General features: G+C 37.0%; 1 protein-coding gene across 2 annotated transcripts; it reads left to right on the top strand.

The window, feature by feature from the left end:
* LOC143222896 (uncharacterized) lies at positions 1-26999 on the top strand. Of its 2 annotated transcripts, none has more exons than XM_076450045.1 (4): positions 1-168; positions 20569-20641; positions 22479-23095; positions 26639-26999. In XM_076450045.1, exons 1-4 carry the CDS (start codon positions 124-126, stop codon positions 26657-26659), a joined length of 756 nt encoding a protein of 251 aa, XP_076306160.1. In that variant the 5' UTR covers positions 1-123; the 3' UTR covers positions 26660-26999. The 2 variants fall into 2 exon arrangements, with proteins under 2 accessions (XP_076306160.1, XP_076306159.1); XM_076450044.1 differs by having other exon boundaries at positions 133-496.
* Positions 27000-27233: the final 234 nt, after the last annotated feature.

The following is a 27233-nucleotide window of genomic DNA, read 5'->3' as shown; positions in this document are numbered from 1 at the left end:
TAGATGTTTATTCACTCTTAATTAAAATTTTTGGTTCTCGTAACTCGCTAACTGAAATTTTCTTAACTTTCTTTACCTACCCCACCTTACTGTGTAGTAGTATCGTCTTCTAATACTAGCGAAATGTCGAGTAAAGATACGAACAGTGCAGGGGTTAGTGTGTGGGAGGTAAGTGAAAGACGTGGAGCGAGTGATTTGGTTGTTCGTTTGGTATTGTGTTTTAAAACGTTTTTGTTTTATTTATATTGGGATAATGCGTCAACAACTGTTAACCAATGGACGTTAAACTCTTTTTAGTTAGGTGGCTCTTGTACATGCATGTAGATTGTAATTTCCTTGTCAATAATAATTAATAGTGACTGACCACGGGTGATGATAAAAGCCATTATAGGCTTTTACCAGTGACGTGGAAGATACTATAGTGGCAATGATTAAATATTTAACCCATAAACTACGAAGTCAATCTCTGAATGAAAGCGATCCATCACAGTCTAAGGTGGGTTGCTAAGGCTATTTGAAGCTCTCTTTTGTGTGTGTGTATGTGTTAGTAGAGCTAACCTTTCGAGTTGTATTTACCATGTGATTTCTGAATTGTTATTATGATATATTTTTCATTTACATTTATAAAAATATCGAAGTTCATTCTACGTATTTCTCGTTCTAGTAGTTATGCCTGTATAACACTTTAAAAGTATAACATAATAAAGCTTAACTGCAATCGCACCTGTAGGCACGCACAAGTACATATTTAAAAATAGCTTTGGTAACAATATTGACGTTAGTTTGTTTCTTTTGGCCTTAGCGTTAGTCTGTTAAAAATAGTGGAACTTTATTGATTTTTAGGTATTATAATACATTAATATATACTATGCCGTATATTATGCATAAACTTTAAACCTTTTAAACATTAAAATTACATTGAACGTAAATACTTGTTTGTGAATCCGTACTGACGTTAAGTCATCTAAATGTTAATTATCTTTTAATCAGTTACGTTATAAGTTGTATGTTAGCATGCAAGATGGAAGTTTCACGTTTTAGCATATTTTGATATTCTTAGGGATGTAACTTTGCTACGCCTCAATTTATTACGCCTCGTGAGACTTAGAAGGATAAAGTATGCGATTTTAAACCTTGCTGTAATGTTAATGATCCTTACACGGTACATAGTCTAACCCCCATGCTACCTAAATTAAAGGGAGTTTATTTTCTCCTGCTATGTATATTCCGCGTAAAGTTTAAGACGCTTCTAATATATGTATTTTCTAAATTTAAAATAAATTCATAATTGAGTTTAATTTTTGCAACATTTACCTTTATAGTGACTTCACACTCCTGACAAATTTTGGCAGGGCTCTTGTACTACATTTCTCCGTATAGTAATGTTAACATCTGCTAGCTAACACGCGCACACAGTACGGTGACAAATTATTCTCGGAAATCTGTATTCCAACAACCACTAGTTAAATGTTTTGTATTGTTGATTCACCCTTCAGTTATTTCGTCTACCTTATTAATATAACTACTCGCAAATCGTTTTTATGGTGTGTAACTTGTGCATGTTTTAACTTGTCTTGCATCCGAATGAACTACGTGAGTTCAGGATTTGTTTGGTATTACGTACGTTTCTTTTCTCTCTAACTTGTAATTGATACAACCTCGAATCTAGTTTTAAAGCAACCTTATCTTTGTACAAAGTCTTGTCAAACAATTGTTTACTTAGTTGAACTACTACTAGGTATAATGAATCGTTAAGAATAGAAAACGACTTGATTAGCTAGTTATACTAAATATGAAGTTTTATTGTAATTTGCCATTCTAAAATTCACGTTTTTTTTTCTTAAAATTTACTCAGTTTTACTAGAGCGTGCAAAACAATTGAGGTGACTCTCAGTCGGTTGCGTTGGTTCTGACTTTGGAACAATGTGGTTGTATGTTCTGGATATTGAAGTCTAAATTGTTTACCACAGCTGACGCCCTTAACAACACTTAGGTTACTGACCTTGAGTGCTATTAGCGAACAACTACACTGGTACTTGTGTGATAAACACTTCGTCTCGAAGCTGCATTTATGCAGCAAGTAGTTGTTTCTACATCATCTAAATCATTTTTACCGGAACACTAAAATTTAGGTTGAAATAAACTTGGAAGTATTAACCCTGTAATAACAAAGTAACTTTTGTGAGGAAAATTTTAGTACTTGTTTTTTACTTTGGTTATGATATCAGGTTATCTTGTGTTCAAACACAAGTAAACTGTTAAGGTTATTTGTGTTTTCATGTATTGGTATCATAAGTTGTGGCAGAACTAAGATTATGTTGGTGTTAATTCAATATCTCTCGAAATGTACACAATAGTTAAGTCATTTTCTAATGAAAATCTTTCGGAATTGTTGGAAGTGTTTTCTCCCCAATGTTTCTGGGTTATTTCTGTAACTTATTGAGTAATGCGTAGTGTATACACTTTTCTAAAGTATCGTATTAGAACCAGACTTTGAAACTATAACTAGGTTTTTCTTTATTTTCTAAACCAGACTATTTTTGAAAACATGCACGTACTTAAGTGATTCAGCAGTTGATCGAAAATAATGGCTCCCATATAGTTTTTGGGATGATAACATTTAATACTGAAAGAACTGTAATAGAAGAAACCTAGGTAAACCACATGAGAATTTACTTGTATCTTGTATACTTAGTAATTTATATGGATTTTTCTAGTATTTATTGTGCATGATACTATTTTTAACCTTGGTTGTGATGTCCCGAGTATGACCCCCCCCCCCAATCAAAATATGGACATAATAGTCCAAAACCAAAATAAAATCTACTGGTTCATTACGAGTAAACCAAAGATAAGATAAACTAATAACAAAATTTATTTTGGAATAGACTGGGCACCAATTGCACGTCACGTTTTCTTGAACTAGCGATAAAGAAAACTAAGTCAATCCACCCAGAATTTTCTACTGCAAGCTTTCATTTCCAAAACTTTGAAAACCAACGTTAGAGTCGGCTGATAAATTCTCATTTTTGTTTGAGGTTTCTTTATTGACGTGAAATTTAGTGAAACTTGAAAGAACTGGCTGGGCTTTATCCTCATGACTTCAACATTTGGACCCTCAGTTGTCAACAATCGTGTCGTAATTAGAAATTTCGGGATTTATTATTAAGACTAAATATGTTCTTATTCTTGGTAATCATTTGTAAAAATTCATACTCACTCAATATCTTTTATGGTTTATTTGAAACTTAACTGTCGTTGTTCAGTCAAGCATAAAATGTTAACTTTCCGTTCCTAAGACTTATAATGTCAAACGTATGCCGGTAAATTAAACATTTCAGCTTTTTATTCCTACCTCGCAATTTCAGTGTAAACATCCATATGTTGGATTCTAAAATAATGTAGTTTGTTCCTTGAATCTGCAGACTCGTGATGAGCTATGTCATGGCTGGAAAGATAAGTCACATGAACATTCTACATTTTATATTGTAGTTAGATAAGGTGCAATCTTTACAACTGCAACGCTTTAATTAAGTGTTGTGGGATACTTCTAAAGTATTAGTGTTTTTTTAAGAGAACGCAAGTTAAATGTAGAGCTATAATAATATCAGTAGTGAGTCTGCAAGGAAGAGATTAGAAGAGATTAATTTCGAACTTGTCTGTTCTATAAGCGCATGCCATTAGGACCTACCAACAATGGCAATACGTTTTTTGTATGAAAACTGGCTATCGGTAACTGGTGACAAATCAATGTGACGGGTTTACTGTTCGTTTTGTTTCATACTTCCGCTTGTTCCAGTATAGTTTTCTTTGTATGTGACGCATATTGTTGGTTGTGTATTGCGCAAGTTCCGCCCCGTTTCTAAATTTGCAGATTATTGACTGTAAGAATCGACAATGTTTCACGAGAACGCTAGCTCGTTTTCGAACATTGTTAAATTCTAGGAACTCGCTTGAGGCGTATAAAAGCGGCTAGCTGAGAGACAGAACAAGGTTATTAAAGGCCAACTACAGTTAGTATGCTATAGGCTTTCGAAGCTATAATTATGATTAACGCCGATTATTCAGAAAACTACAGATCTGGACCAGGAAGATTTATTGGTTTTGAACATTATCAATCATTTAACTTCAGTGAATTAACTTTGGACGCTAGTTGTTTTATCACGACATTACATATTGTCGACAGTGAAAACTTGCGGGTGCTTCAAGGTTACCAAACAGTCTAAACAAGTATACCGGTGTATCGACAAATTAATTTTGCTCTCCGTGAACGTTCAAAGAAATTCAGTTCAAAACCAGATGAAGACTTAGTATAGTTTAAGACTTGTATAAACCATCATTTGTAATAATTATTATAAATTGTATTGTTTTTGTTTGTATATTAAAATTAAAAACAATATTGTGTAGTAGCCATCCATGTTTCCTTCAGTCGTAACATCGCTGTTTGTTCTGTCTCCTGTAGAGACGTATCATAAATAAGAACTTGATGCCGCAATTAAACGCTTACTGTTACCCCTTTGTATTCCTGAGGATTCTTAATGAACACAATCCCTTTCTGGGATGGTGCTGATATTGATGAGAGGGGTCTTTCCATGGAGCAAATACCCTTGGATCATAACCTTTATGTTCAATACTGGTTCTTACTTTCATGCACCTAGTCAGTCTCTTACTGCTATTAATCTTTATTTGTTCCCCTTCACTCTTCCCTCGCTTCTCTTAGAGGAGAGGGGTTAACAGTGACCTATGGCTCAGTAATAATTTCTCTATCATTTTGAGGAAGACTACCGTGGTCAACGTCACCCGACCCACCTACCTAGGTGGAAGCTAGACCAGGCTAACTGGCCCTCTTTCAGGGTTGTCTTGGAACTTGATTCTGCTATCATTTGTAAGCTATTTATAGATGACTGCGACAGAAGTGACTATCCAGGCAGCTGCTGTCTATTCCTAAAACCTTGACACGTTTTCTATCGTGTTTTCATATGTGATGGAATCCTGCCTGCCACATAGCACAGAAGGTCGAGTGCCGTAACCACTTTCCCATTCCGGGCCATCGCCAGTGGAAACTTGCCTGTGCTTCTTGATTAGCAAGCCGTCTAAAGAAGTGTATCGGTGCATCAACAAAAATAATTTGTTCACTGGGAACGGTTGATACTAGATTCAGTTCTAGAGTAGGTAAAAGACTCGGTATAGTTGGTAATTTTGTAAAATTCTTGTATATAATATATCACTTGTAATAACAGTTGTTACAAATTACTCTTGTGCATATTAAAATGTTTGATCCCCCTCGGTGTGGTTTCCTATACGTGACGAGAGGACCTTCTAGGGAAGGTAATGTACTTTCAGTTTACCTCTTCTGGGATCTAAACATCCACCCACGTGTTTGCCATGCGTGGTGACCAATAAATGGGAGGAGAGGATCCTGGTGGTTGAGGGATCAAATCCTAACACACCACTGTCGCCTTGAATTCCTGCTGGTCCACTTGGGCTAGGGTTAACCAACTAGCAGTGTTGAATCCTCTCAACAGGTGCTGTGGACATTCTCTCTGGTGTTTGGGTTTTGTGTTCATGAAACCCTGGCGTTGCTGCAGTGTTCTTTGTTGGCATTGTAGCCTCGTAGGGCTCCATAGTGGATGGGATCAGTGGTATTTTTTTTATTATGGATCCTCTAAATAAAAACTTAAAATAGTGAAAAACAGTCCATAGGTAAACCACCATGTCTTGAAGATTCTGAGCAGCAATCTTTAACATCTGTAACACCTGTTGTACCACAGTTTCTTATTCTACATTCTCTTTCAGACAAACCTTTTTGGCAGATGTCTCCCTTTTTCATTCAGAAGGGACTACAGTGACTTGCTGGCTCTCCAAAGTCAGTAAAGAAGCTTCAATCTTGTGACATATTGGTGGAAACATCCACATCTCAACAGTGAACTCCTTGCATTCAAAGGCAATTGGTGACATACTTAGAGGTTACGCCTCATGCTACTTTGAATTCATCACGAGGAGTTATTCTTGAGAGAGATTTGAAGAACATCCCCGAGTCAAAGATTCTCGCTGGTTTCTCCACCCAAGGAGTTTCTGCAGTGAGGCGTATCTCCACTCGCAAAGATAGAATTATGATGCTGACCAGTGTTTTTATTCTGACATCTACATCACAACGTCCACCTGGCACCATTAAGGCAGGTTATCTTAATTTCAGGGTATGGCTATACATTCCAAACCCACTCAGATGTTTTCAGTGTCAGCAGTTGGGTCACTAAAAGACGTCATATCTTGGTTCCTTGACGTGTGTTTGTTGCAGTTGCAAGGACTATGATGCCCATGTGTGAAACGGACCCTCATTGCGTCAATTGCAATGGCTCTCACTCATCCCACTTTCGTTTTTGCCCTAAATGTTTGGAAGAAAAAGAGGTGCAGCGTTTGAAAATAATTCAACATTACCCTGAGGCTCTAAAGCTACTGTCCACCATTTCATCTCGGACGTATGCTGCTGCACTTCATTCCACTACTATAGTGAGAGTGCAGATGGATCTCTCTCTGTACCTCCAAAATAATCGTTGTCAAACGAAACGAAAAGTATTTTGACCTATATAGTTAAAGTTGACAAATCAAGTTTAACCCCATTTCTTTCCTTAACATACATTCCAGCAAATCCCAAGATCCACTTCCTTTGATTCTGGGTATGGGCATTTCCTCGGGTACATCTTCTCCACCCGAAGATGCAAAACGATCATTCATTTGTTCACGTCCTTAGTCACTGGAGCCCTCTTCCAACAGCAAAGACATGCCCAATCGACCCAGGGCAGGATCCATGGAGTTCAATAGACCTCCATTGAATAAAGATAGTAAAGAAAAAGATGTGGTTGTACACAAAAGGGTTCTCCACCCAATTTGCCTACATGTAAATAAAAATGCCACCTTGATACAATGGAACTGTCGAGGTTTGTTTTAATCTGTATGACATCAAAACACTGATTGCTTCCTACCATCCTGTATGTCTTTCTTTACAGGAAACATTTCTGAAACCTGCCAACACAATCACCTTTCGGCAGTTTTCTTTGTACAGAAACGACAGGATGTGTGATGAATGAATGCTTGGAGGGTTTGCACTGTTGGTTGATCAGCATGTGTTTGCCCTGTCTTTACCACCCAACACACCCTTGTAGACTGTAGCCATCCGTGTTTCCTTGTGTCGTACCATCACTATTTGTTCTCTCTACCTGTTGCCTGGATAGACCTATGATCAATCAGACCTTAATGCTCTTATTGAACAGCTGCAATCTCTTTTTTTAATCCTGGAGGACTTTAATGGACATCATCCCTTCTGAGGAAGTGCTGATATTGATGGGAGGGATTGCTCTGTAGAATGTATGCTCTCTGATCACAACATTTCTTTTTTCAATAGCAGTTCCTATACTTATTTTGTTGCACATCATCAGCCCTTCTTCTGTTGATCTCTGTTTGCTCTCCTTCACTATTCTCCAACTTTCCATGGAGGGTTGACAATAATCCATGAGGCAGTGATCATTTTCCTATAGTTTTGAGAGAGACTGGCCATGGTTGATGCTACCAGACCCGCATTCCCTAGTGGAAGCTAGATCAAGCAAACTGGCTCTCTTTCAGTGCTCTTGCAGAACTTGATCTTGCTATCGTCTCTAAGCCATCAATAGACGACTGTGTGGCAACAGTAACTGATTGTATTTTACAGGCAGTTGCTCAAGGTATTCCTATGAACCTTGACACGTTTTCCATAATATCCTCGTCCATGGTGGAATCCTGCCTTCCACATGGCATGGAAGGCTCAAAAACAGGCAAGGGATACTTTTAGGTATTTCACGCTTCATCGTTTCCAGCAGACCTGTGCACATACTCAGTGGGTCAGATGTCAAAACCACAATTAATATAGTATTAAGTTCACAACCACCATATCTTCTACCACCAATTCCATAGTCATATGGGACAAGATTCGAAAGGTCAGTGGGCAATATAATTCTGTCCCCCTCTTGATCTTGCTCTCTGAATGCCAGGAAATCACTGATACCCAGAGCATTGCCAATACTCTAGGTGAAAGCTTTTGCTGGGTATGTAGCACTTCTACTTCTTCCTTCACCTTCTTAGCCATCACGACACGGGCAGAGCAATAGCCTCTTTCCTTTTAAGCTGATTGTCTCTATGACTATAATCGTCCCTTTACATTGGTGGAACTCAAACTGGCCCTTCATTGGTCTGGCAGTACATCAGTGGGACCTGATGAAGTAATCTATCAAATGATTCACCATCTATCTCCTACTTCTTTTCCTATTCTTTTGTTTTTAACTGGATCTGGCAGGAGACTGTTTTTCCTGATGCCTGGCACCAGACTATTGTCCTACTTTTCTTTAAGCTTGGGAAGGATCCCAAGATTCCTTCAAATTATCGTCCAGCTGCTTTGTTGAGCTGTCTCTGTAAGACCTCAGGATGGTTAATGCTTATCTTTAGTTCCTAGAATAAAACAACCTTCTCTCACCCACCCAGTGTGGGTTCCAATGACAGCACTTCACCATGGACCACCTGATTTGACTTAACGTCAATCAGAGAAGCCTTTCTCAAATGACAACATCTTCTATCAATATTCTTTGACATTGAGAAGGCTTATGATAGAACATGTGTATATGGGTTACATAACCGTTTGCCCACTTTCATTAATTTTTTTTAATGGACAGGCGATTTCAAGTTTGTGTGGGTTTGACACTTCCCTGTTCTTTTTTACAGGAACATGGCGTCTTTCAGGGCTGTGTTTAAAATGTCACACTTTTCAGTATCAGGATTAATGCCATCACTGAACAACTCTCTTACTGTTGCAAACAAGCTCTATGTCGACGACTTTCATATTTCATGTCAGTCGTCGAACATGAGGTATATTGAGTGACAGCTACAGACTGCCCTCAGTCGTTTTCTGAACTGAACCACACCAAATGGCTTTAATTTCTCTTTCTAAAACTGTTTGTATGCATTTTTGCTGCCAACTGGGTATTCACCCTGATTCTGAACTCCATATTGGTGAAGTTGTCTCGGGGGCTTATCTTTGACCATAAGCTCACCTTTATACCACACATCAAACAGCTACTAGTCATGTACAAGAGCACTGAACATCCTACATGCCCTCTTTTTCATCACTTGCAAAGTGGATCAATGTTAAATGCTAAAGATATATCGTGCTCTTATTTGATCAAAACTCGAGTATGCATCACTGGTCTGGCTCTATCGGGACCTCGGCCTTAAAGATGCTGGGTCCCATTCATCATCAAGGTCTTCAGCTCTGTACCTGAGCTTTCTGCATTTTCCCAGTCCAGAGCTTATACACAGTCTCGTGAACCTTCTTTGCACTTCCAATGTTTGCAACTGTCTTTACTATATGCTTCAAAACTTTGTTTCCTACCAGAGCATCATACCTGGGGTTATTTTCCTTCCTTGGTGGGTTATACTTTTTTTGGAATACATGATCTGCCATTGCTGCTTTTGGCTTTTGTATCTAGGCACGGTTGAATAAATTGGGTTTGTCCTTGAAGAACATTGCTGTTTCCAGTGGTCAGCACATCCCACAATGGCTTATTACGATCTTTAAATGTGACTTTTCTTTAAGCCGTCTGTTATTTGCTGAATATCTTTCGAACCATCCTTCCATTCCTATTTATGCAGATGGTTCAAAATCAGGTGACTATGTGGGCTCCACCATGGTTTGTTGTGGTACAGTGGTTGCGTGCAGAATCCCCTCTACAGCTTTTCTGTTCACTGCTGAACTGTACGGCATTTCTTTTGCCCTGGATCACCTAGCAGCTAAGCAGTACTCATTGCACTATTTATACTGACTTGCTCAATTCTCTTGTGGTCCTGGAATCGTTTCACGTGAGTTCACACCCTACTCTCGCCGATATTCAGAACTGACTGGCCCATTTCTCTAACATCTACTTCTATCCAGTTTTTATAGATACTGGGCCACGTTGGAATTCACTGGAACGAGCTCGCCGACGACACAGCTAAATCTATATGCTCTGACACTATAACCACTGTGCCTGTTCCATACATGGACTGGGATCTTGTATTCAAGGCTCAGTTCTGTGCCAGCTCGCAGTCGACTTGGAGTGAACAACGTGAAAACAAGCTTTTCCAAATAAAACCCTATACTGGACTTTGGCTGGCTTGCTACTGTGAGGATCAGAAAGAGGAAGTTGTTCTAACTAGACTATGCATTGGTCAGTTTTTAACTCATTTTCTTTTATCATGAACTGTTGTCTGTTGTCCGTAACACTCGGGTCACAATAAGCCACATTTTACTGTCTTGCCGTCGTTATGACTCGACGGCACCATTTTAAATATGTTCTGTTCCTAAGTTTATTCGTAACGATAGACAGTGTTGTTGGGAATGACGACGCTGTCTACCTCGGAAATGTTTTTGGTTTTGAAGGCCACTAAGTTTTTAATGCTATTTGTTTTTTTAATTCACACGACTTTTTTAATGTGATCCCCTTTTAAGACTCAAAATACATCTAGTTCGATTTTAAATTAGAAAATGGCCGTAACTTGAAATAACTCAACCACGACTGTAAAGACCAACTTCAGTTGACTAATGCTACTGTTTGAATTCCCCGTTACTCTTCCTGGTGAATTATGATTATTACAGTTATGCTACAGAAAGTCCTTTACAACTTGTATTACTGTAGTTTTCTCTTACCACTGTAGATTAGGTGTAAAAAAAATGGTTTTAATATTATTTGTGTTTTAAATTTTGTTTTGTTTTACTACAAATTCATTTTATGAATTTTACTAATTTTTACTTTTTACTGGATGTTTGGTGCAAATAGCCTAGTTGCTTTGCGCCATAAAACACCAAACCAAACAACCAACCAAAATGTTTGATATACACTATTTTAAATCTTGTTGGCAAATACAACAAATTTAATACAAATTAGTACTTGAAATGATAACGGATCATCTATTCACCAGAGAAATTAATATGCATCTATAGTAGAACTGCTCATTTCATATGCAAACAAAACCAGCACTGTTTCAGTCTTGCGTAATTATTACAGTGAATAACCCCCTCGGTGTGGATTCCTGTACGTGGTGAGGGGACCTCTCAGGGAAGGTTTTGTTCTGTCTGGTTACCTTCTCTGGGATCTAAACATCCACCCACGTGTTTGCCGTGCGTGGCGACCCGTGAAGGGGAAGAGAGGATCCTGGTGGTTGAGGGGTCCAACCCTAACACACCACTTTGGCCTCGAATTCCTGTAGACGGGCGGCCTTTGGGTGGCCCCCCTTGGGTCAGTTGGCTTGTCCACTTGGGCTAGAGTCAACCAAGTACCAGTGTTGGAAGTTCTCAACAGGTGTTGTGGACATTGTACCTGATGCTGGTGTTTGGGTATAGTGCTCACGAAACCCTGGCGTTGCTGCATTGTCCTTGCATGACTTTGTAGTGCGTCCCCTTGTAGGGCTCCATGGTGGGTGGGGTCAGTGGGTACCGAAATTTTTCCTTTTTCCTATGGATCCTCCAAAAAATTTAAATAAAATTGTGAAAAAACAGTCAATGGGTAAGCGACCACGTCTTGAAGGCTCTGAACAGTAATCTTCAACATCAGTAACACACGTACCTCATTTTCTTATATTACATTATCTTTTGGAAAAAGCTTTAGGGCAAATGTCCCCTTCTTTTATTCAGAAGGGACTAGAGGGACTTGCTGGCTCTCCAAAGTCAGTAAAGAAGCTTTGATCTGGTGACATATTGGTTGAAACATCCACATCCCAACACAGTGAACTCCTCTTGAATTCAAAGGCAATTGGGGATATACCTATTGAGGTTACACCTCATGCTGCTTTGAATTCTTCACGAGGAGTTATTGTTGAAAGGGATTTGAAGAACGTTTCCGAGTCAGAGATTCTCGCTGGTCTCTCCACTCAAGGAGTTTCTGCAGTGAGGCGCATCTCCACTCGCAAAGATGGAGTTACACTGCCAACAAATACCCTCGTTTTGACATTTACATCATCACATGCACCTGCCACCATCAAGGCAGGTTATCTCATTTGCAGGGTTCGGCCATACATTCCAAACCCTCTTCGATGTTTCCAATGTCAGAGATTCGGCCACTCAAAGACATCTTGTCGTGGTTCCCTGACATGTGCTCGTTGTGGAGGCAAGGACCACGATGCCTATGACTGTGACATGAACCCACATTGTGTCAACTGCAATTGTTCTCACCCCTCTTACTTTCATTCTTGCCCAGAATGGTTGGAGGAAAAAGAGGTGCAGCATTTGAAAACGATACATAACATTAATTATCCTGAGGCACGGATCATCTGTTCACCACTCCATCTCGGACATATGCTGCTGCACTTCATTCCACAACTACAGTGGGAGTGCAGACAGATCTCTCTGTGCCTCCAAGAGAATCGTTTTCAAAACAAATTAAAAGCCTTTTGACCTCCGTGGTTAAAAAGGTTGATGAATCGACTTCCACACCTATCTCTGTCCCTCCCATACCTTCCAACAAACCTCAAGATCCACGTCCTTCAGTTTCAAATACAGGCATTTCTTCTGATACATCTTTTTCTTCCACCACAAGAGACAAAACAATTATTCGTTCGCGTCCTCAGTCACTGGATTCCCCTTCCAATAACAAAAACCTGCCCACTCGACCCAGAGCAGGATCCATGGAGGTTGATAGACCTCCTCCGACTAAAGACAGTAAAGAAAAAAGACATGGTCGTAAACCGAAGGGTTTCCCAGCCACTTCATCTACCCGTTCTTAAAAATGGCCACCTTGATACAATGGAACTGTCGAGGTTTAGGTTATGATATGGATGATATCAAAATGCTGATTGCTTCCTACCATCCTGTTTGTCTTTCTTTACAAGAAACATTTCTCAAATCTGCTGATACAGTCTCCATTCGGTAGTTTCCTCTGTACAGAAATGACAGGTTGTGTGATGGTCGAGTACATGGAGGGGTGGCACTGTTGGTTGATCAGCATGTGCCCACTCTGTCTTTGTCACTCAACACACCCTTGGAGGCCGTAGCCATCCGTGTTTCCTTGGGTCATACCATCACTGTTTGTTCTCTGTACCTGTCCCCTGGAGAGACATATGATCAATCAGACCTTGATGCTCTCGTTGAACAGTTGCCGTCTTCATTTCTAATCCTGGGAGATTTTAATGGACATCATCCCCTCTGTAGAAGTGCTGTTATTGATGGGAGGGATCGATCTGTAGAGCATATGCTCTTTGATCACAATCTTTCTCTTTTCAATACTGGTTCTTCCACTTACTTTCATACACCTAGTCAATTCTTTACTGCTATTGATATCTCGGTTTGCTACCCTTCATTATTCTCCCATTTTTCATGGAGGGTTGACAGTAATCCACTAAGCAGTGATCATTTCCCGATCCTTTTGAGAGAGACTGGCCGTGGTCGATGCCACCCTACCCGCATGCCGCAGTGGAAGCTAAATCAGGCAGACTGGTCCACTTTCACTGCTCTCGCAGAACTTGATCGTGCCATCGTAAATCAGACATCAATAGACAACTGTGTAGCAGCGGTAACTGACTGTATTATACAAGCAGCTGCTCAATGTATTCCTAAAACCTCGACACGTTTTCCACGATATCCTCGTCCGTGGTGGAATCCTGCTTCCCACTTAGCACGGAAGGCTCAAAAACGGGCCTGGGATACTTTTCGTAGATATCCCACACTTTCAAACCATGTTGCTTTCCAACGGGCCCGTGCACATGCTAGATGGGTAAGACGTCAAAGCCAGAAGGAATCTTGGATTAAGTTCACAACTAGCATATCTTCTACCACTAGTTCCAAGATCATATGGGACAGGACTCAAAAGGTTAATGGGCACTACAATTCTGTCCCCCTCTCGATCTTACTCTCTGATGGTCAGGAGGTGACTGATGTCTGGAGCATCGCTGACACTCTAGGTGAAAGCTTTGGCTGGGTATCTAGCACTTCTGCTTGTTCTTCCACCTTCCTGGCCATCAAGACTCGGGCAGAGCAATCACCTCTTTCCTTTTGAACTGACTGTTTCTTTGACTATAATTGTCCCTTTACCCTGGTTTAACTTAAAATGGCCCTTCATCGGTCTGCCAGTACGTCTGTTGGACCTGATGATATTCATTATGACATGCTGCACCATCTATCTCTTGCTTCTCTTGATGTCCTTTTGATTGTCTTCAACCAGATCTGGCAGGAGAATGTTTTTCCTGATGCCTGGCGCCAGGCTATTATTTTATCTTTCTCTAAGCCAGGGAAAGATCCCAAGATTTCTTCAAACTACAGTCCAATTGCTTTGACGAGCTGTCTCTGTAAGACCTTAGAAAGGATGGTTAATGCTCGTCTTGTTTGGTTCCTTGAATCAAACAATCTCCTCTCGCCCACCCAGTGTGGGTTCCGTCGACAGCACTCCACCACAGACCACCTAATTTGTCTTGAAACATCTATCAGAGAAGCCTTTCTCAACCGCCAACATCTTGTATCAATATTCTTTGACATTGAGAAGGCTTATGACACAACATGGAGGTATGGCGTTTTGCGAGACCTCCATACTTATGGTTTACGTGGCCATCTACCCATGTTTATTAAAAAATTTTTAATGGACAGGAGATTCCAAGTTCGTGTGGGTTTGATACTTTCCCGTTCTTTTGTACAGGAACTTGGAGTCCCTCAAGGCTGTGTATTGAGTGTCACACTTTTCATTATAAAGATAAATGCCATCACTGATCACTGTTGCGAATGGGCTGTGTGTCGACGACTTTCACATCTCATGTCAGTTGTCAAACATGACATATATTGAGCGACAACTACAAACTGCCCTCAATCATGTACCGAAGTGGACTCTGGCGAACGGCTTTAATTTCTCTCTCTAAAACTGTATGCATGCACTTTTGCCGTCGACGGGGTATTCACCCTGATCCTGAACTTCATATCGGTGGAGTTTTGCTGCCAGTTGTCCCGGAGACCAAGTTCTTGGGGCTTATCTTTGATCGTAAATTGACCTTTATACCACACTTAAAGCAGCTTCGGGTCAAATGCACAAGAGCACTGAACATCCTCCGTGTTCTCTCTTCTACCAGTTGGGGGGCAGATCGCTGTTCAATGTTAAAGGTATATCGTGCTCTTATTAGATCGAAACTCGATTATGGATCAATGGTCTATGGCTCTGCCAGACCCTCGACCTTAAAGATGCTGGACCCCGTTCATCACCAAGGACTTCGACTCTGCACTGGGGCTTTCCGTACCTCTCCAGTTCAAAGCATATACATTGAATCTCATGAACCTTCTCTACACCTTCGCTGTTTGCAACTATCTTTACAATATACTTCAAAACTTCGTTCCTTACCAAAACATCCCACCTGGGAATGTGTTTTCCTTCCTCGGTGAGCGGTACTTTTTCAGAACAGACGCTCTGTCATTGCTCCGTTTGGCCTTCGCATCCGGGCGCAATTGGATGAATTGGGTCTGTCCTCGGATAACATTGCAGATTCCACAGGTCGGCCCATCCCACCATGGCTTATTACAGCCACCAAATATGACTTTTCTTTCAGTCACCTAAAAAAGGCAAATACTCCAGATTGGAAGTACCGTCTTTTATTCAATGAATATCTTTCAAACAATCTTTCAGTTCCCATTTATACAGATAGTTCCAAATCAGGTAATTCAGTGGGCTCTGCTATGGTTTGCTGTGGTTCAGTAGTTGCGCGCAGAATCCCCTCTACAGCTTCTGTGTTCACTGCTGAACTGTATGCCATATCTCTTGCCCTGGATCATATTGCAGCTGAGCGGTACTCCAACTGCACTATTTATACTGATTCGCTTAGTTCTATACTTGCCTTGGAATTGCTACACGTTGGCTCGCATCCTATTCTCGCTGATATTCAAAACCGACTGGCCCATTTCTCATTAACAGCTACTTCTATCCAGTTTTTCTGGATACCAGGCCACGTTGGTATTCTTGGGAACGAGCTTGCAGACATGGCAGCTAAATCTGTTTGCTCCAGCACCATCACCCCTATGCCTATTCCGTACATGGACTATGGTCTTGTCTTCAAGGCTCGGCTCCGTGCCAGCTGGCAGTCCACTTGGAGTGAGCAACGCGACAACAAACTTTTTCAAATTAAACCCTATATTGGACTTTGGCCATCTAGCTTCCATAAGGTTCGGAAGGAGTAAGTTGTTCTCACTAGGCTACGCATTGGTCACAGTTTTTTAACTCATCATTTTCTTTTATCTGGAACTGATGCACCAATGTGTAGTTTGTGTAACACTCAAATCACTATCAGCCACGTTTTACTTTCTTACCATCGTTACAATTATCAACGACGGCAATATTTTAAACATTTTTTCCCAGGGTCAATCTGTAACATTGGACAGTGTTATTGGTAATGGTGACTCTGACCACCTTGATAACGTTTTTAATTTTTTAATGGCCATTAATCTTTTTAATCTCATTTAAGTGTTGCATATTTATTCATTACACCTTTTCAATTGTGGTTCCTTTTTTACAGTTTTAATCTCTCTCATTCAATTTGACATTGGACAATGACCAGAACATTAAATAACTCGACACTAGGACTGGAAAGGCCAACTTCAGGTGACTAACGCTACTGTTTGAACTATCCGTTTGAACTACTCGTTAGTCGTTCTGGCGAGTTGTCATTATACTTTTGCTGCATATCATTTCACACTTTTACTACTGTACCTTTTAGTACTGGCCATATTGACTCATAACCCAGAACCAGGACTGGAAAGACCAACTTCAGGTGACTGACGGTGGTTTTTATACTTACCTGTTAGTCTTCCTGGCGGGTTATGATCATTACCATTCTGCTACAGGTAGTCCTTTACAACTTTGTTGACTGGATGTCAACATTGGTTTTTGCACCATTTTCTGTTTTGATTGCCGTTTTGCTTTTATCTTCAATTACTTTTACAAATTTTACTCCATTTACTTGACTTTTATCTTTTTACTGGACATTTGGTTACTCATTATTACGATTTTGCTATGTGTCTTTTAAAACTCCTATTCTTTTACATTTTGATAATAGCTGCTATGACACATAACCCGGAACCAGGACTGGAAAGGCCAACTTCAGGTGATTGACGGTGGTTCTTGAACTTACCTGTTAGTCTTCCTGGCGGGTTATGATCATTACCATTTTGCTAGAGTAAATACTTTACAACTTCTTATACTCTGCCTTCTATCTTAACATTGTAGACTAGGTGTCAACATTGGTTTTATACTTTTTTGTTTTACCTTCATTTCCATTTGTCTTTTACTACATTTACTTTATTTTTACCGGATGTTTGGCGCAGATAGCCTCGCTGCTTTGTGCCATAAAACACTAAATCAATCAGTCAATCAATACAGTGAATAACTGTACAATAATGATGTGTGGCGTGTTGTACTTCAATATTTTCTGTAATTATTGAAAAGTAAATAAATAAAAATGGAGAGAACTGAATGAAGCGCTTAAATTTAGTAGTTGCCTTGGCAGCGCAATTGAGTTACTGTAATATTATGGGATCTTGTTGAAGTCGTGTTATGTCCTCAGATCAACTATGAGACGGATGACATCAAGGGTATACTGATACGTTATTGCCGATCGTGTCTACCCTAATGCCATGATACATTAGGGCACATCTTTTTACCCTGTTAGTATTATCTGGTGTTGGTTGGTAGTACAATGGGAACTTCCGCGGATTGCAGGATTTCAGTCCAATGTGGCTTAGAATTGGTTCGAATGCTACAGTGAAATGGAACCTTCTGGCATTATTACAGCTAGAGGTACTCTCACCTGTTTGTTTTTTAATAATGTGACTAGCCATTTGAAGCATAAGTGTAGAACCTATGATTTGTAACTCTCAAGCTTATTGCAGGTGAATCTTTTTATTCGGTATTTTGTAGTTTTTCTAATGAGATCGTTTAAGAAGTATCTGATAAACGTTAAAATTACTCTTACTTATAAGGGAGAATTAGCGTTGACTGTATGGATAAACTTGGATAAATTATGATAAATAATAAGTTAACACTAAACGAACTTCTAATTTATTTTGTGTGACGTTAGAAGCAAATTTCCTTCGCCAAACAGTAAAGATCGTATTATAATGAAATTAGGCTTAATTACGTTGAAGGATGCTTTAGATAAGGGATTTTTAACGTTATACTTCCATTTTTTTAAGTGCATATGGGAACTGTTTTGTGTTTAAGGGTATGCCAGATCAATTACTATTAGAAATACATTATGGTTGGTTGTTGTAGTACTTTACTAACGTTTAGTCTATCTTAATATCTGCAGTGTTGTAACGTACATACTTTCAACACCTAGTTTAGATATTATTTATGGAACTTATCACGTTAAAATCGGATAACTTAGAAGTATTCTGTAATACGTATGTTGTCTTAAATGTGTTGTCTGTAATCTAGTAAATTTGTTTTGAGTATCGAAGCATTGCTATTTGTTTTCAATAAAGTGCCGGTTAGTCGGGTTATTTCAATAAAGTATTTATTGTTACTGTTAGTGAAGTAATTGGATCAGTGTTATCGTGCGTATTGATTAGTCGTGAAATTGTACAATTAGTACATTAGCGAGATATTTCTATGTGAACATCATTTGTAAACTTAAACCTACAAAGTTAAGGTGGCTTGTAGAAACTTAATGAATTAATTTATTTTCACGTGATCTGGACTTCAGTTATTTTCATAAAATTAAAAAAAAACGTCCCACCTAAAAAAAAAAAAAAGCAACGTTAAAACAATATACAATTAATTGTAACTTAAATAATTTCCTGCTTCAGATATAATGCTCTTATTGAAAGTGTAAGATCGAGCCAAAACATTAAGTTTGCTATAAAATTTGAAACATACTCCGCTAATGAATCACTTATTCTTTATTAAGTAATATCATAATCCGAGGGTCGCGGGTTCGAATCCCCGTCACACCCAACGTGCTCGCCCTTTCAGCCGTGGGAGCGTTATAACGTAACAGTCAATTTTACTATTTGTTCGTAAAAGAGTAGCCCAAGAGTTTGCGATGGGTGGTGATAACTAGCTGCCTTCTCTCTAGTCTCATAGTGCTAAATTAGGGACGCCTAGCGCAGATAGCCCACATGTAGTAGTGCGCGAAATTCCAAAACAAACGTTAGCATAGAATACCAACTGACCAGTCTACGAAGGCCGAGAGTGATTTTTAGCTTGTGTACTAAAAAGTATTTGTTCGTAGTGTAAAAAAAGAAATTAATGTAAAATTATTAGATAATTTAATTATAGTATAAAGGTGTTTAAAATAGTATTTTTAACTTGTTAATGTTAACTAATCTATTTATTGTTGCGTACCCGAATCAATCATGCGTATAAACAATACAAACATCTGCTCAACACATTTTGAACCTACTGATTTTACAGCACCAATACATTTTTAACTGGTTCATAGACTATACCCATCAAGAAAGTAATTTATAACCAAAACTAGCAAAGATTTCAAATGTATATCAAACTGTGACAAAGATGATTTTCAACCAGTACAGTATTGAAATGAACTATATTTTCATAACATACTAGCGTTAGGCCTATTATACTAGTTATTTTTAGTGTTTCGAGAAAACTAAAGGAACGTAATTGAAAGGTTTTCTTGACCTCGTTATGTGAAGCCACCATATACATTCGGAGCAAAAATGAATTTCGAATAAATGTAGCACAATAAAATAGAAACCCGTGGTATGTTAAAACAGACATCGGTATTTTATATTTAATCTTATAATATTTTGCTATTTAGAATCACATGTTTTGAATCATAAGTTTCAAAATAATACAGTATTAAAAGGGGTATTTAATTAAATGGCAATCGGGTAATTCATTTCTGAGATTTATAAGCATTTAGATGCTGAGAGAAAATGTTTTACAAAAATTCAGAAGCACAGAAGTATCAAATGAATGTAAAGAGCACTCATAACTACACTCCAAATTCATGATGGCAAATTTTATAAAAAGATTTTGGAATTTTTTTACTGCATCTGACATCAATATTCAATAGTATTGATTTTAACAGTAACAGTACAGGTTCAGTTATGTATATTTGTGCTTTGATACAAATTGTAATTTTAAGATATGCAAGTGTAAAAATAAGCTTTTGCCCATTTCCCTAAACCCATCTGTAGATTGCATAACATTTTTCATGTATCTGCCTACAAAGTACTAACCTTTATTTTTAAATAATGCATTAGTATTTGATATGAAATTGAAATTGTGTAATTTTAGTTTTAGTATCTTTTTGAAATTAGGAATTATATTTTGTGAAAACTTAGCAAGAACTAAATTGCTTCTGGACGTTTAGATTCTTCTTTAAAGAAAAAAGGCGGATCAAATAAACTTTAATTTGGAGCTATGGAAGAGGATTAGTTGTCTGCTCTGTTAGAGGTGTTAACATCAAGCAGTAATAGTAAAATATGCATTTTGAATAGTCCCAAGGGTAGACTTAAACCCTGTTAATGTCAGGAAGCATATATTCAAACTAAATTGCCAAAAATATTTTCTTCTCTAGCCACAAGAAGACAGTGACAAAGACTCTGGTACAGAATCTGATGATGAAAGAGCTGAAGTTGAACTGCAGAGATGTTAGTAACATTATTTCTTTGTTTTTTAGACAATCTTTTTGAACAATTTTGAAATTGATTTTTTATAACTTTTCTTTGAAAACATTAAAGATGTCTGAGGTATTTCATTTAGCTAAGGCCAAGTAGGAATACTGAGGACCCTACAAGCAAGAAACTAAGTATCCACTGGTAATGTGTGACATACCTTATCAGTTGGTATAATATAGTTGATTGTCTTGTACATGATGATCCTTTATGTTATAGGGATTATTTTGTATCTTGTGTACTTTAGTCATTTTGTCATCAGGTAGGTTCATTTTCAACTTGGTGATTTTTTTTTTTATGAACTTAAACCTAATTAATGAGGACTACTTAGGATTGTTTAATCATAATAAACTTTATTTTTACCATCTGCAAATCTAGGGTTTTATTCTTTTTGTCAAGGCCTAGATATGTTCATTTTAATGTTTTATTTGACCCTTCTTAATCAGTTAATTGTTACAAGGTAACTATGTTACAGAAATTAATATAATTGTTTTTGAATCTTGCTTTTAATATGGAGTAACTAAGTTACAGAAATTAATAATATTGTTTTTGAATCTTGCTTTTAATATGGAGATTTAAGTCTATAATAATTTTAATACCTTAAATGTTGGCAAGACTGAATCCATGTGGGTAATGAAAGTATGAGTTTAGCATGTGCTCAATTTAAAGTGACTTTTATGTTTTATTACTTTCAGATTAAAATCTTGTGTAATAGACTTTGTGATTTTATAGCAAACATTTTAGTTTAATTTGTCCTTGTAGTTACCAATTTTAAACTTTGTTTATCCTAGAGTTTCTGGTTTGATTTCTAAGTGTTGTTTATATGTTAAGTAAGTAGATTTATTTGTATGTGTATTGTTGGTTTCAATTTGCCTAGTGGATTTTGTTTAATTTCTACATAACATCAAAGATAAATTTTAATTTGAGCATTACACTGTAGATTCAAGATTATTCTTTCAGGCTGGAGGATTGGGTAAATAAAGCAGAGTTTCACAATCTGGTTTTGTGAGAATTGGAGGAAGAGTTTCAGGTTTATTTATTCTAGTGAACATTTATGGAATATTTGTAGAATAATATCTTGGTTTTCATTTTTCTTTTCTTCTGTGGGCAAGTGTTGGGAGCAAGTATTTAGTTTATTCTATCAAAATAATCCTTATGTCTTACAATTCTTTGTGTAATGCTTTATATATTTGAGGTGGGGATCTTATTTGATATTGTGGTGGAATAATTAGTGGAGTGGTACAACTAAAATGATTTAATGCAAAGATGTTGAACTTTGGATGGGTGTTATATAGCAGGATACTTGAATGTTTAGTTGGCATCACGGATAGTTTGTGATGATTCGTGCGGTGGTTGCTGTGTTCATGGTAGATATTGAAAGTATAATGTTAATTTTCTGAGTTTTTTTTTTGTTACAGATTATTCTAAAGTTCAGTAAATAATTCAAAGGCTGTTGCTAAGCTCAGAACAAGACTAAAAATGTTTTAACTTTCAGGCAACCATGTTTCATTGTTTGGCTGTCTTTTGGAGTATCAGTTTTTCTTTTTTTATCTTTATTAAATAATATTTCATGCTAATAAATATAAGAATCTTCTATTATTTTGGAAACATCATTTTTTTTAAAGATTAATCCCAAGTATAGAAATAATTACTTGAAGTAACAACAGAATCATGTATAAATACACTAAAAAGGAGCTCAGTATTTGAATAATTTCAATCTTGAAATGTTACTTATTTCAAAGCTCACCATACTGTATAATTTGTGTGTGTATGCTTATAGGGTTGAAGAATAACTATTTCCTAATTTTTACAGACATGGAAAATAGGATACATTACAAAGAAACAAAAGACCAACATCGATGTGTAGAAACTTTTGTGGCAGAAATGGGTGAGTACCGAGATGCTGTTTGTGATGGAAGGCTCGAATTGTCACATATATCCAAGACAGATGTGAATAGTCCATTACCTGAGCCCATCCTAGACTCTGCTCTTCCCAGTAACAGTGACCATAATTTTGACCCCCATAGTTCTGAGGAGGAGTTGGAAGTGATAAACTGTACCAGTAACCTGGTAACCAGAGGTAGTATTACTACCACCTATCCTGAGAAAAGAAAATGGTCACAGGCAAACTATCCTAATGTGTTCGAAAACTCTGGCTCGTCTGATGATGAAATTCAGGACCTTTTATGTTTTTCAGCTCCTGTGGAGTTCTGTGCTTCCCCACCAGCAAATGCATACAAACCCAATCAGTCTCTGTCTCCTCCTCTCAAAATGTTTCATTTGGCAACAGTCAACATCCCGTCTTTTGAATTATGTTCAGTGTCATCCTGCAACCCCTCTCCAAGAAAGAAACATCGACATACTTCAACAAACAGAAGTGGCAGAAGTAACATTCATCGTCCATGTCTGGATTTTGAGAAGATGCAACAGGTAGGCGTAACACTTTGGGCCTTTTTGGTTTATTTCGGAGATAGCCATACCAGAAATGTGCTGTGCAAAGAAACAATTTTATATGTAATTGCAATATAAAGTAGTATAAATGTGAGTCCCTTTATGTTAGTAGTTAGTTTAGCATAGATGAGGTTGAGAAATTAACATCTATGTTGATTTTGTTTGGTATTTAGGCACATTCAATAGGGTTATTACTTCAGTTATATGCAGTTTTAAATTATGTAAAAGTTTAATTGAATTTAATTCTACAAACACTTCTGTCGACCCAGTGCAGTTCACAAGTTTAACAGAATAAGTGTTTGCACAATTTTCAATTTCCAAAACTTTATCTAGGATTTTTGGTAGTATCATGATAAGGGTGTAGCTAATTCTCTTGAATTTTGCTTGTTTTTAAATAGATTGAATATAATTGCATTTGTTTTTAAATAGATTGAATATAATTGCATTTGTTTCAAAAATTTCACTTAAAGATAAATTACCAAAATGTAATTTTCAAACATGGAATATAATTCCATTTTTATTTGTTCAATTGATAAAATTCCATAAGTTGCTTGGATATGGTGTAATTGTAGTGATGTGCTTTAAGATATTTAACTTACTGTTATCTTTTTGAGTTATCACAATCTGATGGAAGTAATACAATTTGTTATAGAGTATAGTGACTATAAAAATAACTACATACAATTCTAGTCTTCTTTCTTAGGTTTACAATGAACAAAGTAATTATTACACTATGCAACAAAATTTTTACTTGTTCCTGAGCAGAAAGTGTTATTTTTCAATTGCTTATGCCTAAAGTAAATGGAAAAGACCTATTTTTCTCTTCAAACTCTGCTTTTGTGACCTGGAAGCGTATAACGGAAAAATGATGGGAGACTATATTTGGGGGCTGATACGTGAAAGTAATTTATATTACAGTCGCAAATCTCCAAAAAAACTACTCACTTCTAAACATCTTGATTCATGTTTTATTCAGACCTTATGTAAATGAAAATATGCCCGTTTTTACATAGAAAATAGGTTAATTTCTAAATTTTATTATCCACATCACAAAAGCAAAGTTTGAAGAGAATAATGACCATTTTCTGTACTTTTACAACATAAGCAATTAAGAAATAATACATACTATCCAGGAACAAAATTTGTTACATGGTGTTATTACAAAAATCTTCCCACTCCGAAAACTTTAACTTTGCCACAGTGTTTAGTTTCGATACATATTAAAAGTTGCACATTACATTCCTACAAATAGAGCAAATGTGCTTTTAAAAGAAGTATAGTGGACTTAAGTTCTACCAGTCTCAGCAAGTCAGCATTAAATTGCTCAGTAGTCTTTCAGTGCCAAATCTAGTTTTATCATGTAGTGTAAAATGTTTAAGAAAATCTTCATATGAGAAAGGTGGGACACTTGTAAGTACAAATATGCATCAAAATGTATGAACAGTTATGTGAGGGGGGGGGATGCATGAATGATGCAAAACTTAATTTTTGTCATTTTAAATAAGGTAAGTAAAGAGCATAATTCTGAAAGTGGTTATGAAACCTCATGCTCTTTCTTACTGGGACTTCTATGTTTGGTTCAAACGTAGTTATTATATTAGTAACTCGCTATTGTTATTACTAAACTTATTGAATATAAACGAAATAGTAACATTTAGTACTTTCAAATCGATTTTTTAAAAATTTAAATTTGCCAGCAGTTTTTGTTTTTCGTTGTAGAAATTATACATAACGGAGGCTTGTTCAGGTGCGATAGATCAAGATAATTTAAAAATTATGGTTTGACGTGGAACGTCTTCACAGTAATGTGATCGATTTTTTAAGAATAACTCAATTATTGATTTTTCGTGCACAACACTGCATGGCTGTTGAACTGTAGTTTCAAGCTTTTAGCTGAGAAAAGCTGCATTTATCCCCATCTGGTTGTCATGGTTACCTGTCTCCGTATCTTGCAAGATATACTTTAAAGCTTTTATATAAGATTTTGTTTCCGCTATCGACGCGTTTGATCCGTATTCAGTTTAAAATATTACAGTTAAGAACGGATTATACTAGTTTGAAAAATAAAGTTTTCAAAAGTACAATTTACTTTAACAAATCAGGTTGTTAGAGAACACGAATAGAATATATAAACTGAAATTTATTATATTTTAAATTTAAGTGAAAAACCATACCAACCTAACTTTAAAATAGGGTGGTTGAACGAGTTAAAGCTGTACCCTTATTTTAGAAATAAAAATTTAAGCCGGCGTTTACAAATTTTTATGCTATACCAATATGTACTAGTTCGGAGTGAATTTACTTTGATCGTTAATCGTACTAAAAGTAAATTGCTTTATTCGATTTCTAGATATCAAATGTAGCTAGGCCGAAGAAAAGTTTTTTCTTTAATTGATCTTCTTTGGTTTTAAATCAATGGATCGTATAAAATGAAAATCGCGTCGCATTTTTTGCGTTCGCTCTTGAGTTTATTTAAATGTTATCTGTTTTGTATCTTTCGTAAAACATTTTGTGTTAGGCCAGGTTTACTCCTGATGGCTACATATAATTTAAATTAATGTTTTTTCGCTTCTTCTGTTTTGTTTTGAGAAGACCTAATTTGAGACACGAATGTTTCACTTCACGAGGCAGAGCTGGGGACATTGGTTCGCCTTTATCTCTCCATCCCGATCTTGCGAACGGAATCGTGTGTTCGGATGGATGGGATCTGACTACGCTTGTACAACAGGTTGTGTACAAAGTTTTAGACCTAATTTTTAAATCTAAAAATCATGTCTAAATTTGTTAATAAAATTAGAGGGGGATTTAAACGTGAGTGCCTTGAATTAGTAGAACTTAAGTGTTTCCAACAGATAATTTGCGCTTGTAATTTTTTTAATTCAAAAAGTTTTCTGAATATAGTTTTACTAAATACATGTTATTAGATTAATTGTAAAGTTTTGTAACTAGAATTTAAGGGACTACACTTGATTTGTCCATGGTTTATTGCGAAATCAAGGTTTGTTTTTTATTGGATGGGAACTGAATAATCGGATGTCATAGTTCAGTAAAGGCAACTGATTGTTTTGAATTAAGTGTACATCTTGGATGTCATACATTTGTCAGTATCCTTAAAAAAACAAACTTGGTGTGATAAAAATCTGCCTGGTATGTTTGCCATGCTGTTAAATCACAAAATCTTGATAGCTCAAATTAACTCCCTGGAACATTATTGGTGGTATTTTATTACCAGATGGTGAGCACACCTAACATCGCACGCAAGATGGAAAGTGTTTTTGTCTTGACGAAGGAGATTGTTAATGAACTCGTTAAATGCACCACTGTACATGTTAGTTATTTGGCAATGGTTCAGTATTGCTATCAGATCAGGAAACCTATGTAAAAGAGGTTTTTTTATTTTAATGTTTACTTTGAATGATTCTTCTCAAATGTTGTCATTGAAGTGTTTTTCAATATAATAATAAGGTATGTAGTAGACAATGTTTTTGAAAGCATGTTACACCCTTGTTATTTATCTTGCAGATAAGAGTGCGGCTGTTGTGAGCCACTCCGAGTTTCCTTGTATGGAAAGAGCCAAGCCAACTGCTGGACAATTAAATTCCTTGAGGTGAACTTTTGTTAGAAGTGATTGTATGAACCACGTCTTGGAGCGTGCTACCTCATCAGTGCATGTAGCTTATCGGTAGATCATCTGCGAATGTACCTATATTTTTTCAGTGGCCGCTAAACATGCACAATTAACTATTTTATTGAGATTTTTTCCAGAAAGTATTTCAGTCTCTTATACTTGGATACCTGCTGTCCTGTTCTATATGTTGAGTAAACAATTTTTGGTTATATAAAACATGTAAATATGACCTAATATTAAAATTGTGAGTACATATTAAGTTCATGTGTGATTCTATTATGAAAACACTTCTAATTAATACGACCACCTATTTCTTTTAAGTTATTACTTCATACGTAGAATGTGAAGAGAGAAACAACTTGTACATAGTTGTTTTAATATTACTCCAATTTGATCTTACTTCCTGCATACATAGCTCTTAATGTTTTTTTTCTGCCTCCTAAGCATTGAGTCCACCCGTGTACACGTTACTTTTGAACACTCCACCAA

Source organism: Tachypleus tridentatus, chromosome 8, assembly GCF_004210375.1.
Source record: "Tachypleus tridentatus isolate NWPU-2018 chromosome 8, ASM421037v1, whole genome shotgun sequence".
NCBI lineage: Eukaryota > Metazoa > Arthropoda > Merostomata > Xiphosura > Limulidae > Tachypleus > Tachypleus tridentatus.
Note: the sequence above shows the minus strand (reverse complement) of the source record. Positions and strands in the feature narration are given on the sequence as shown.

Excerpts from the sequence above, each read along its gene's own strand:
- LOC143222896 (XM_076450044.1), top strand. The coding sequence starts at position 428 with ATGATTAAATATTTAACCCATAAACTACGAAGTCAATCTCTGAATGAA. Across the intron at positions 20,642-22,478 it reads TGAAGTTGAACTGCAGAGAT|ACATGGAAAATAGGATACAT; the intron begins GTTAGTAACATT and ends TAATTTTTACAG. Across the intron at positions 23,096-26,638 it reads ATTTTGAGAAGATGCAACAG|ATAAGAGTGCGGCTGTTGTG; the intron begins GTAGGCGTAACA and ends TTTATCTTGCAG.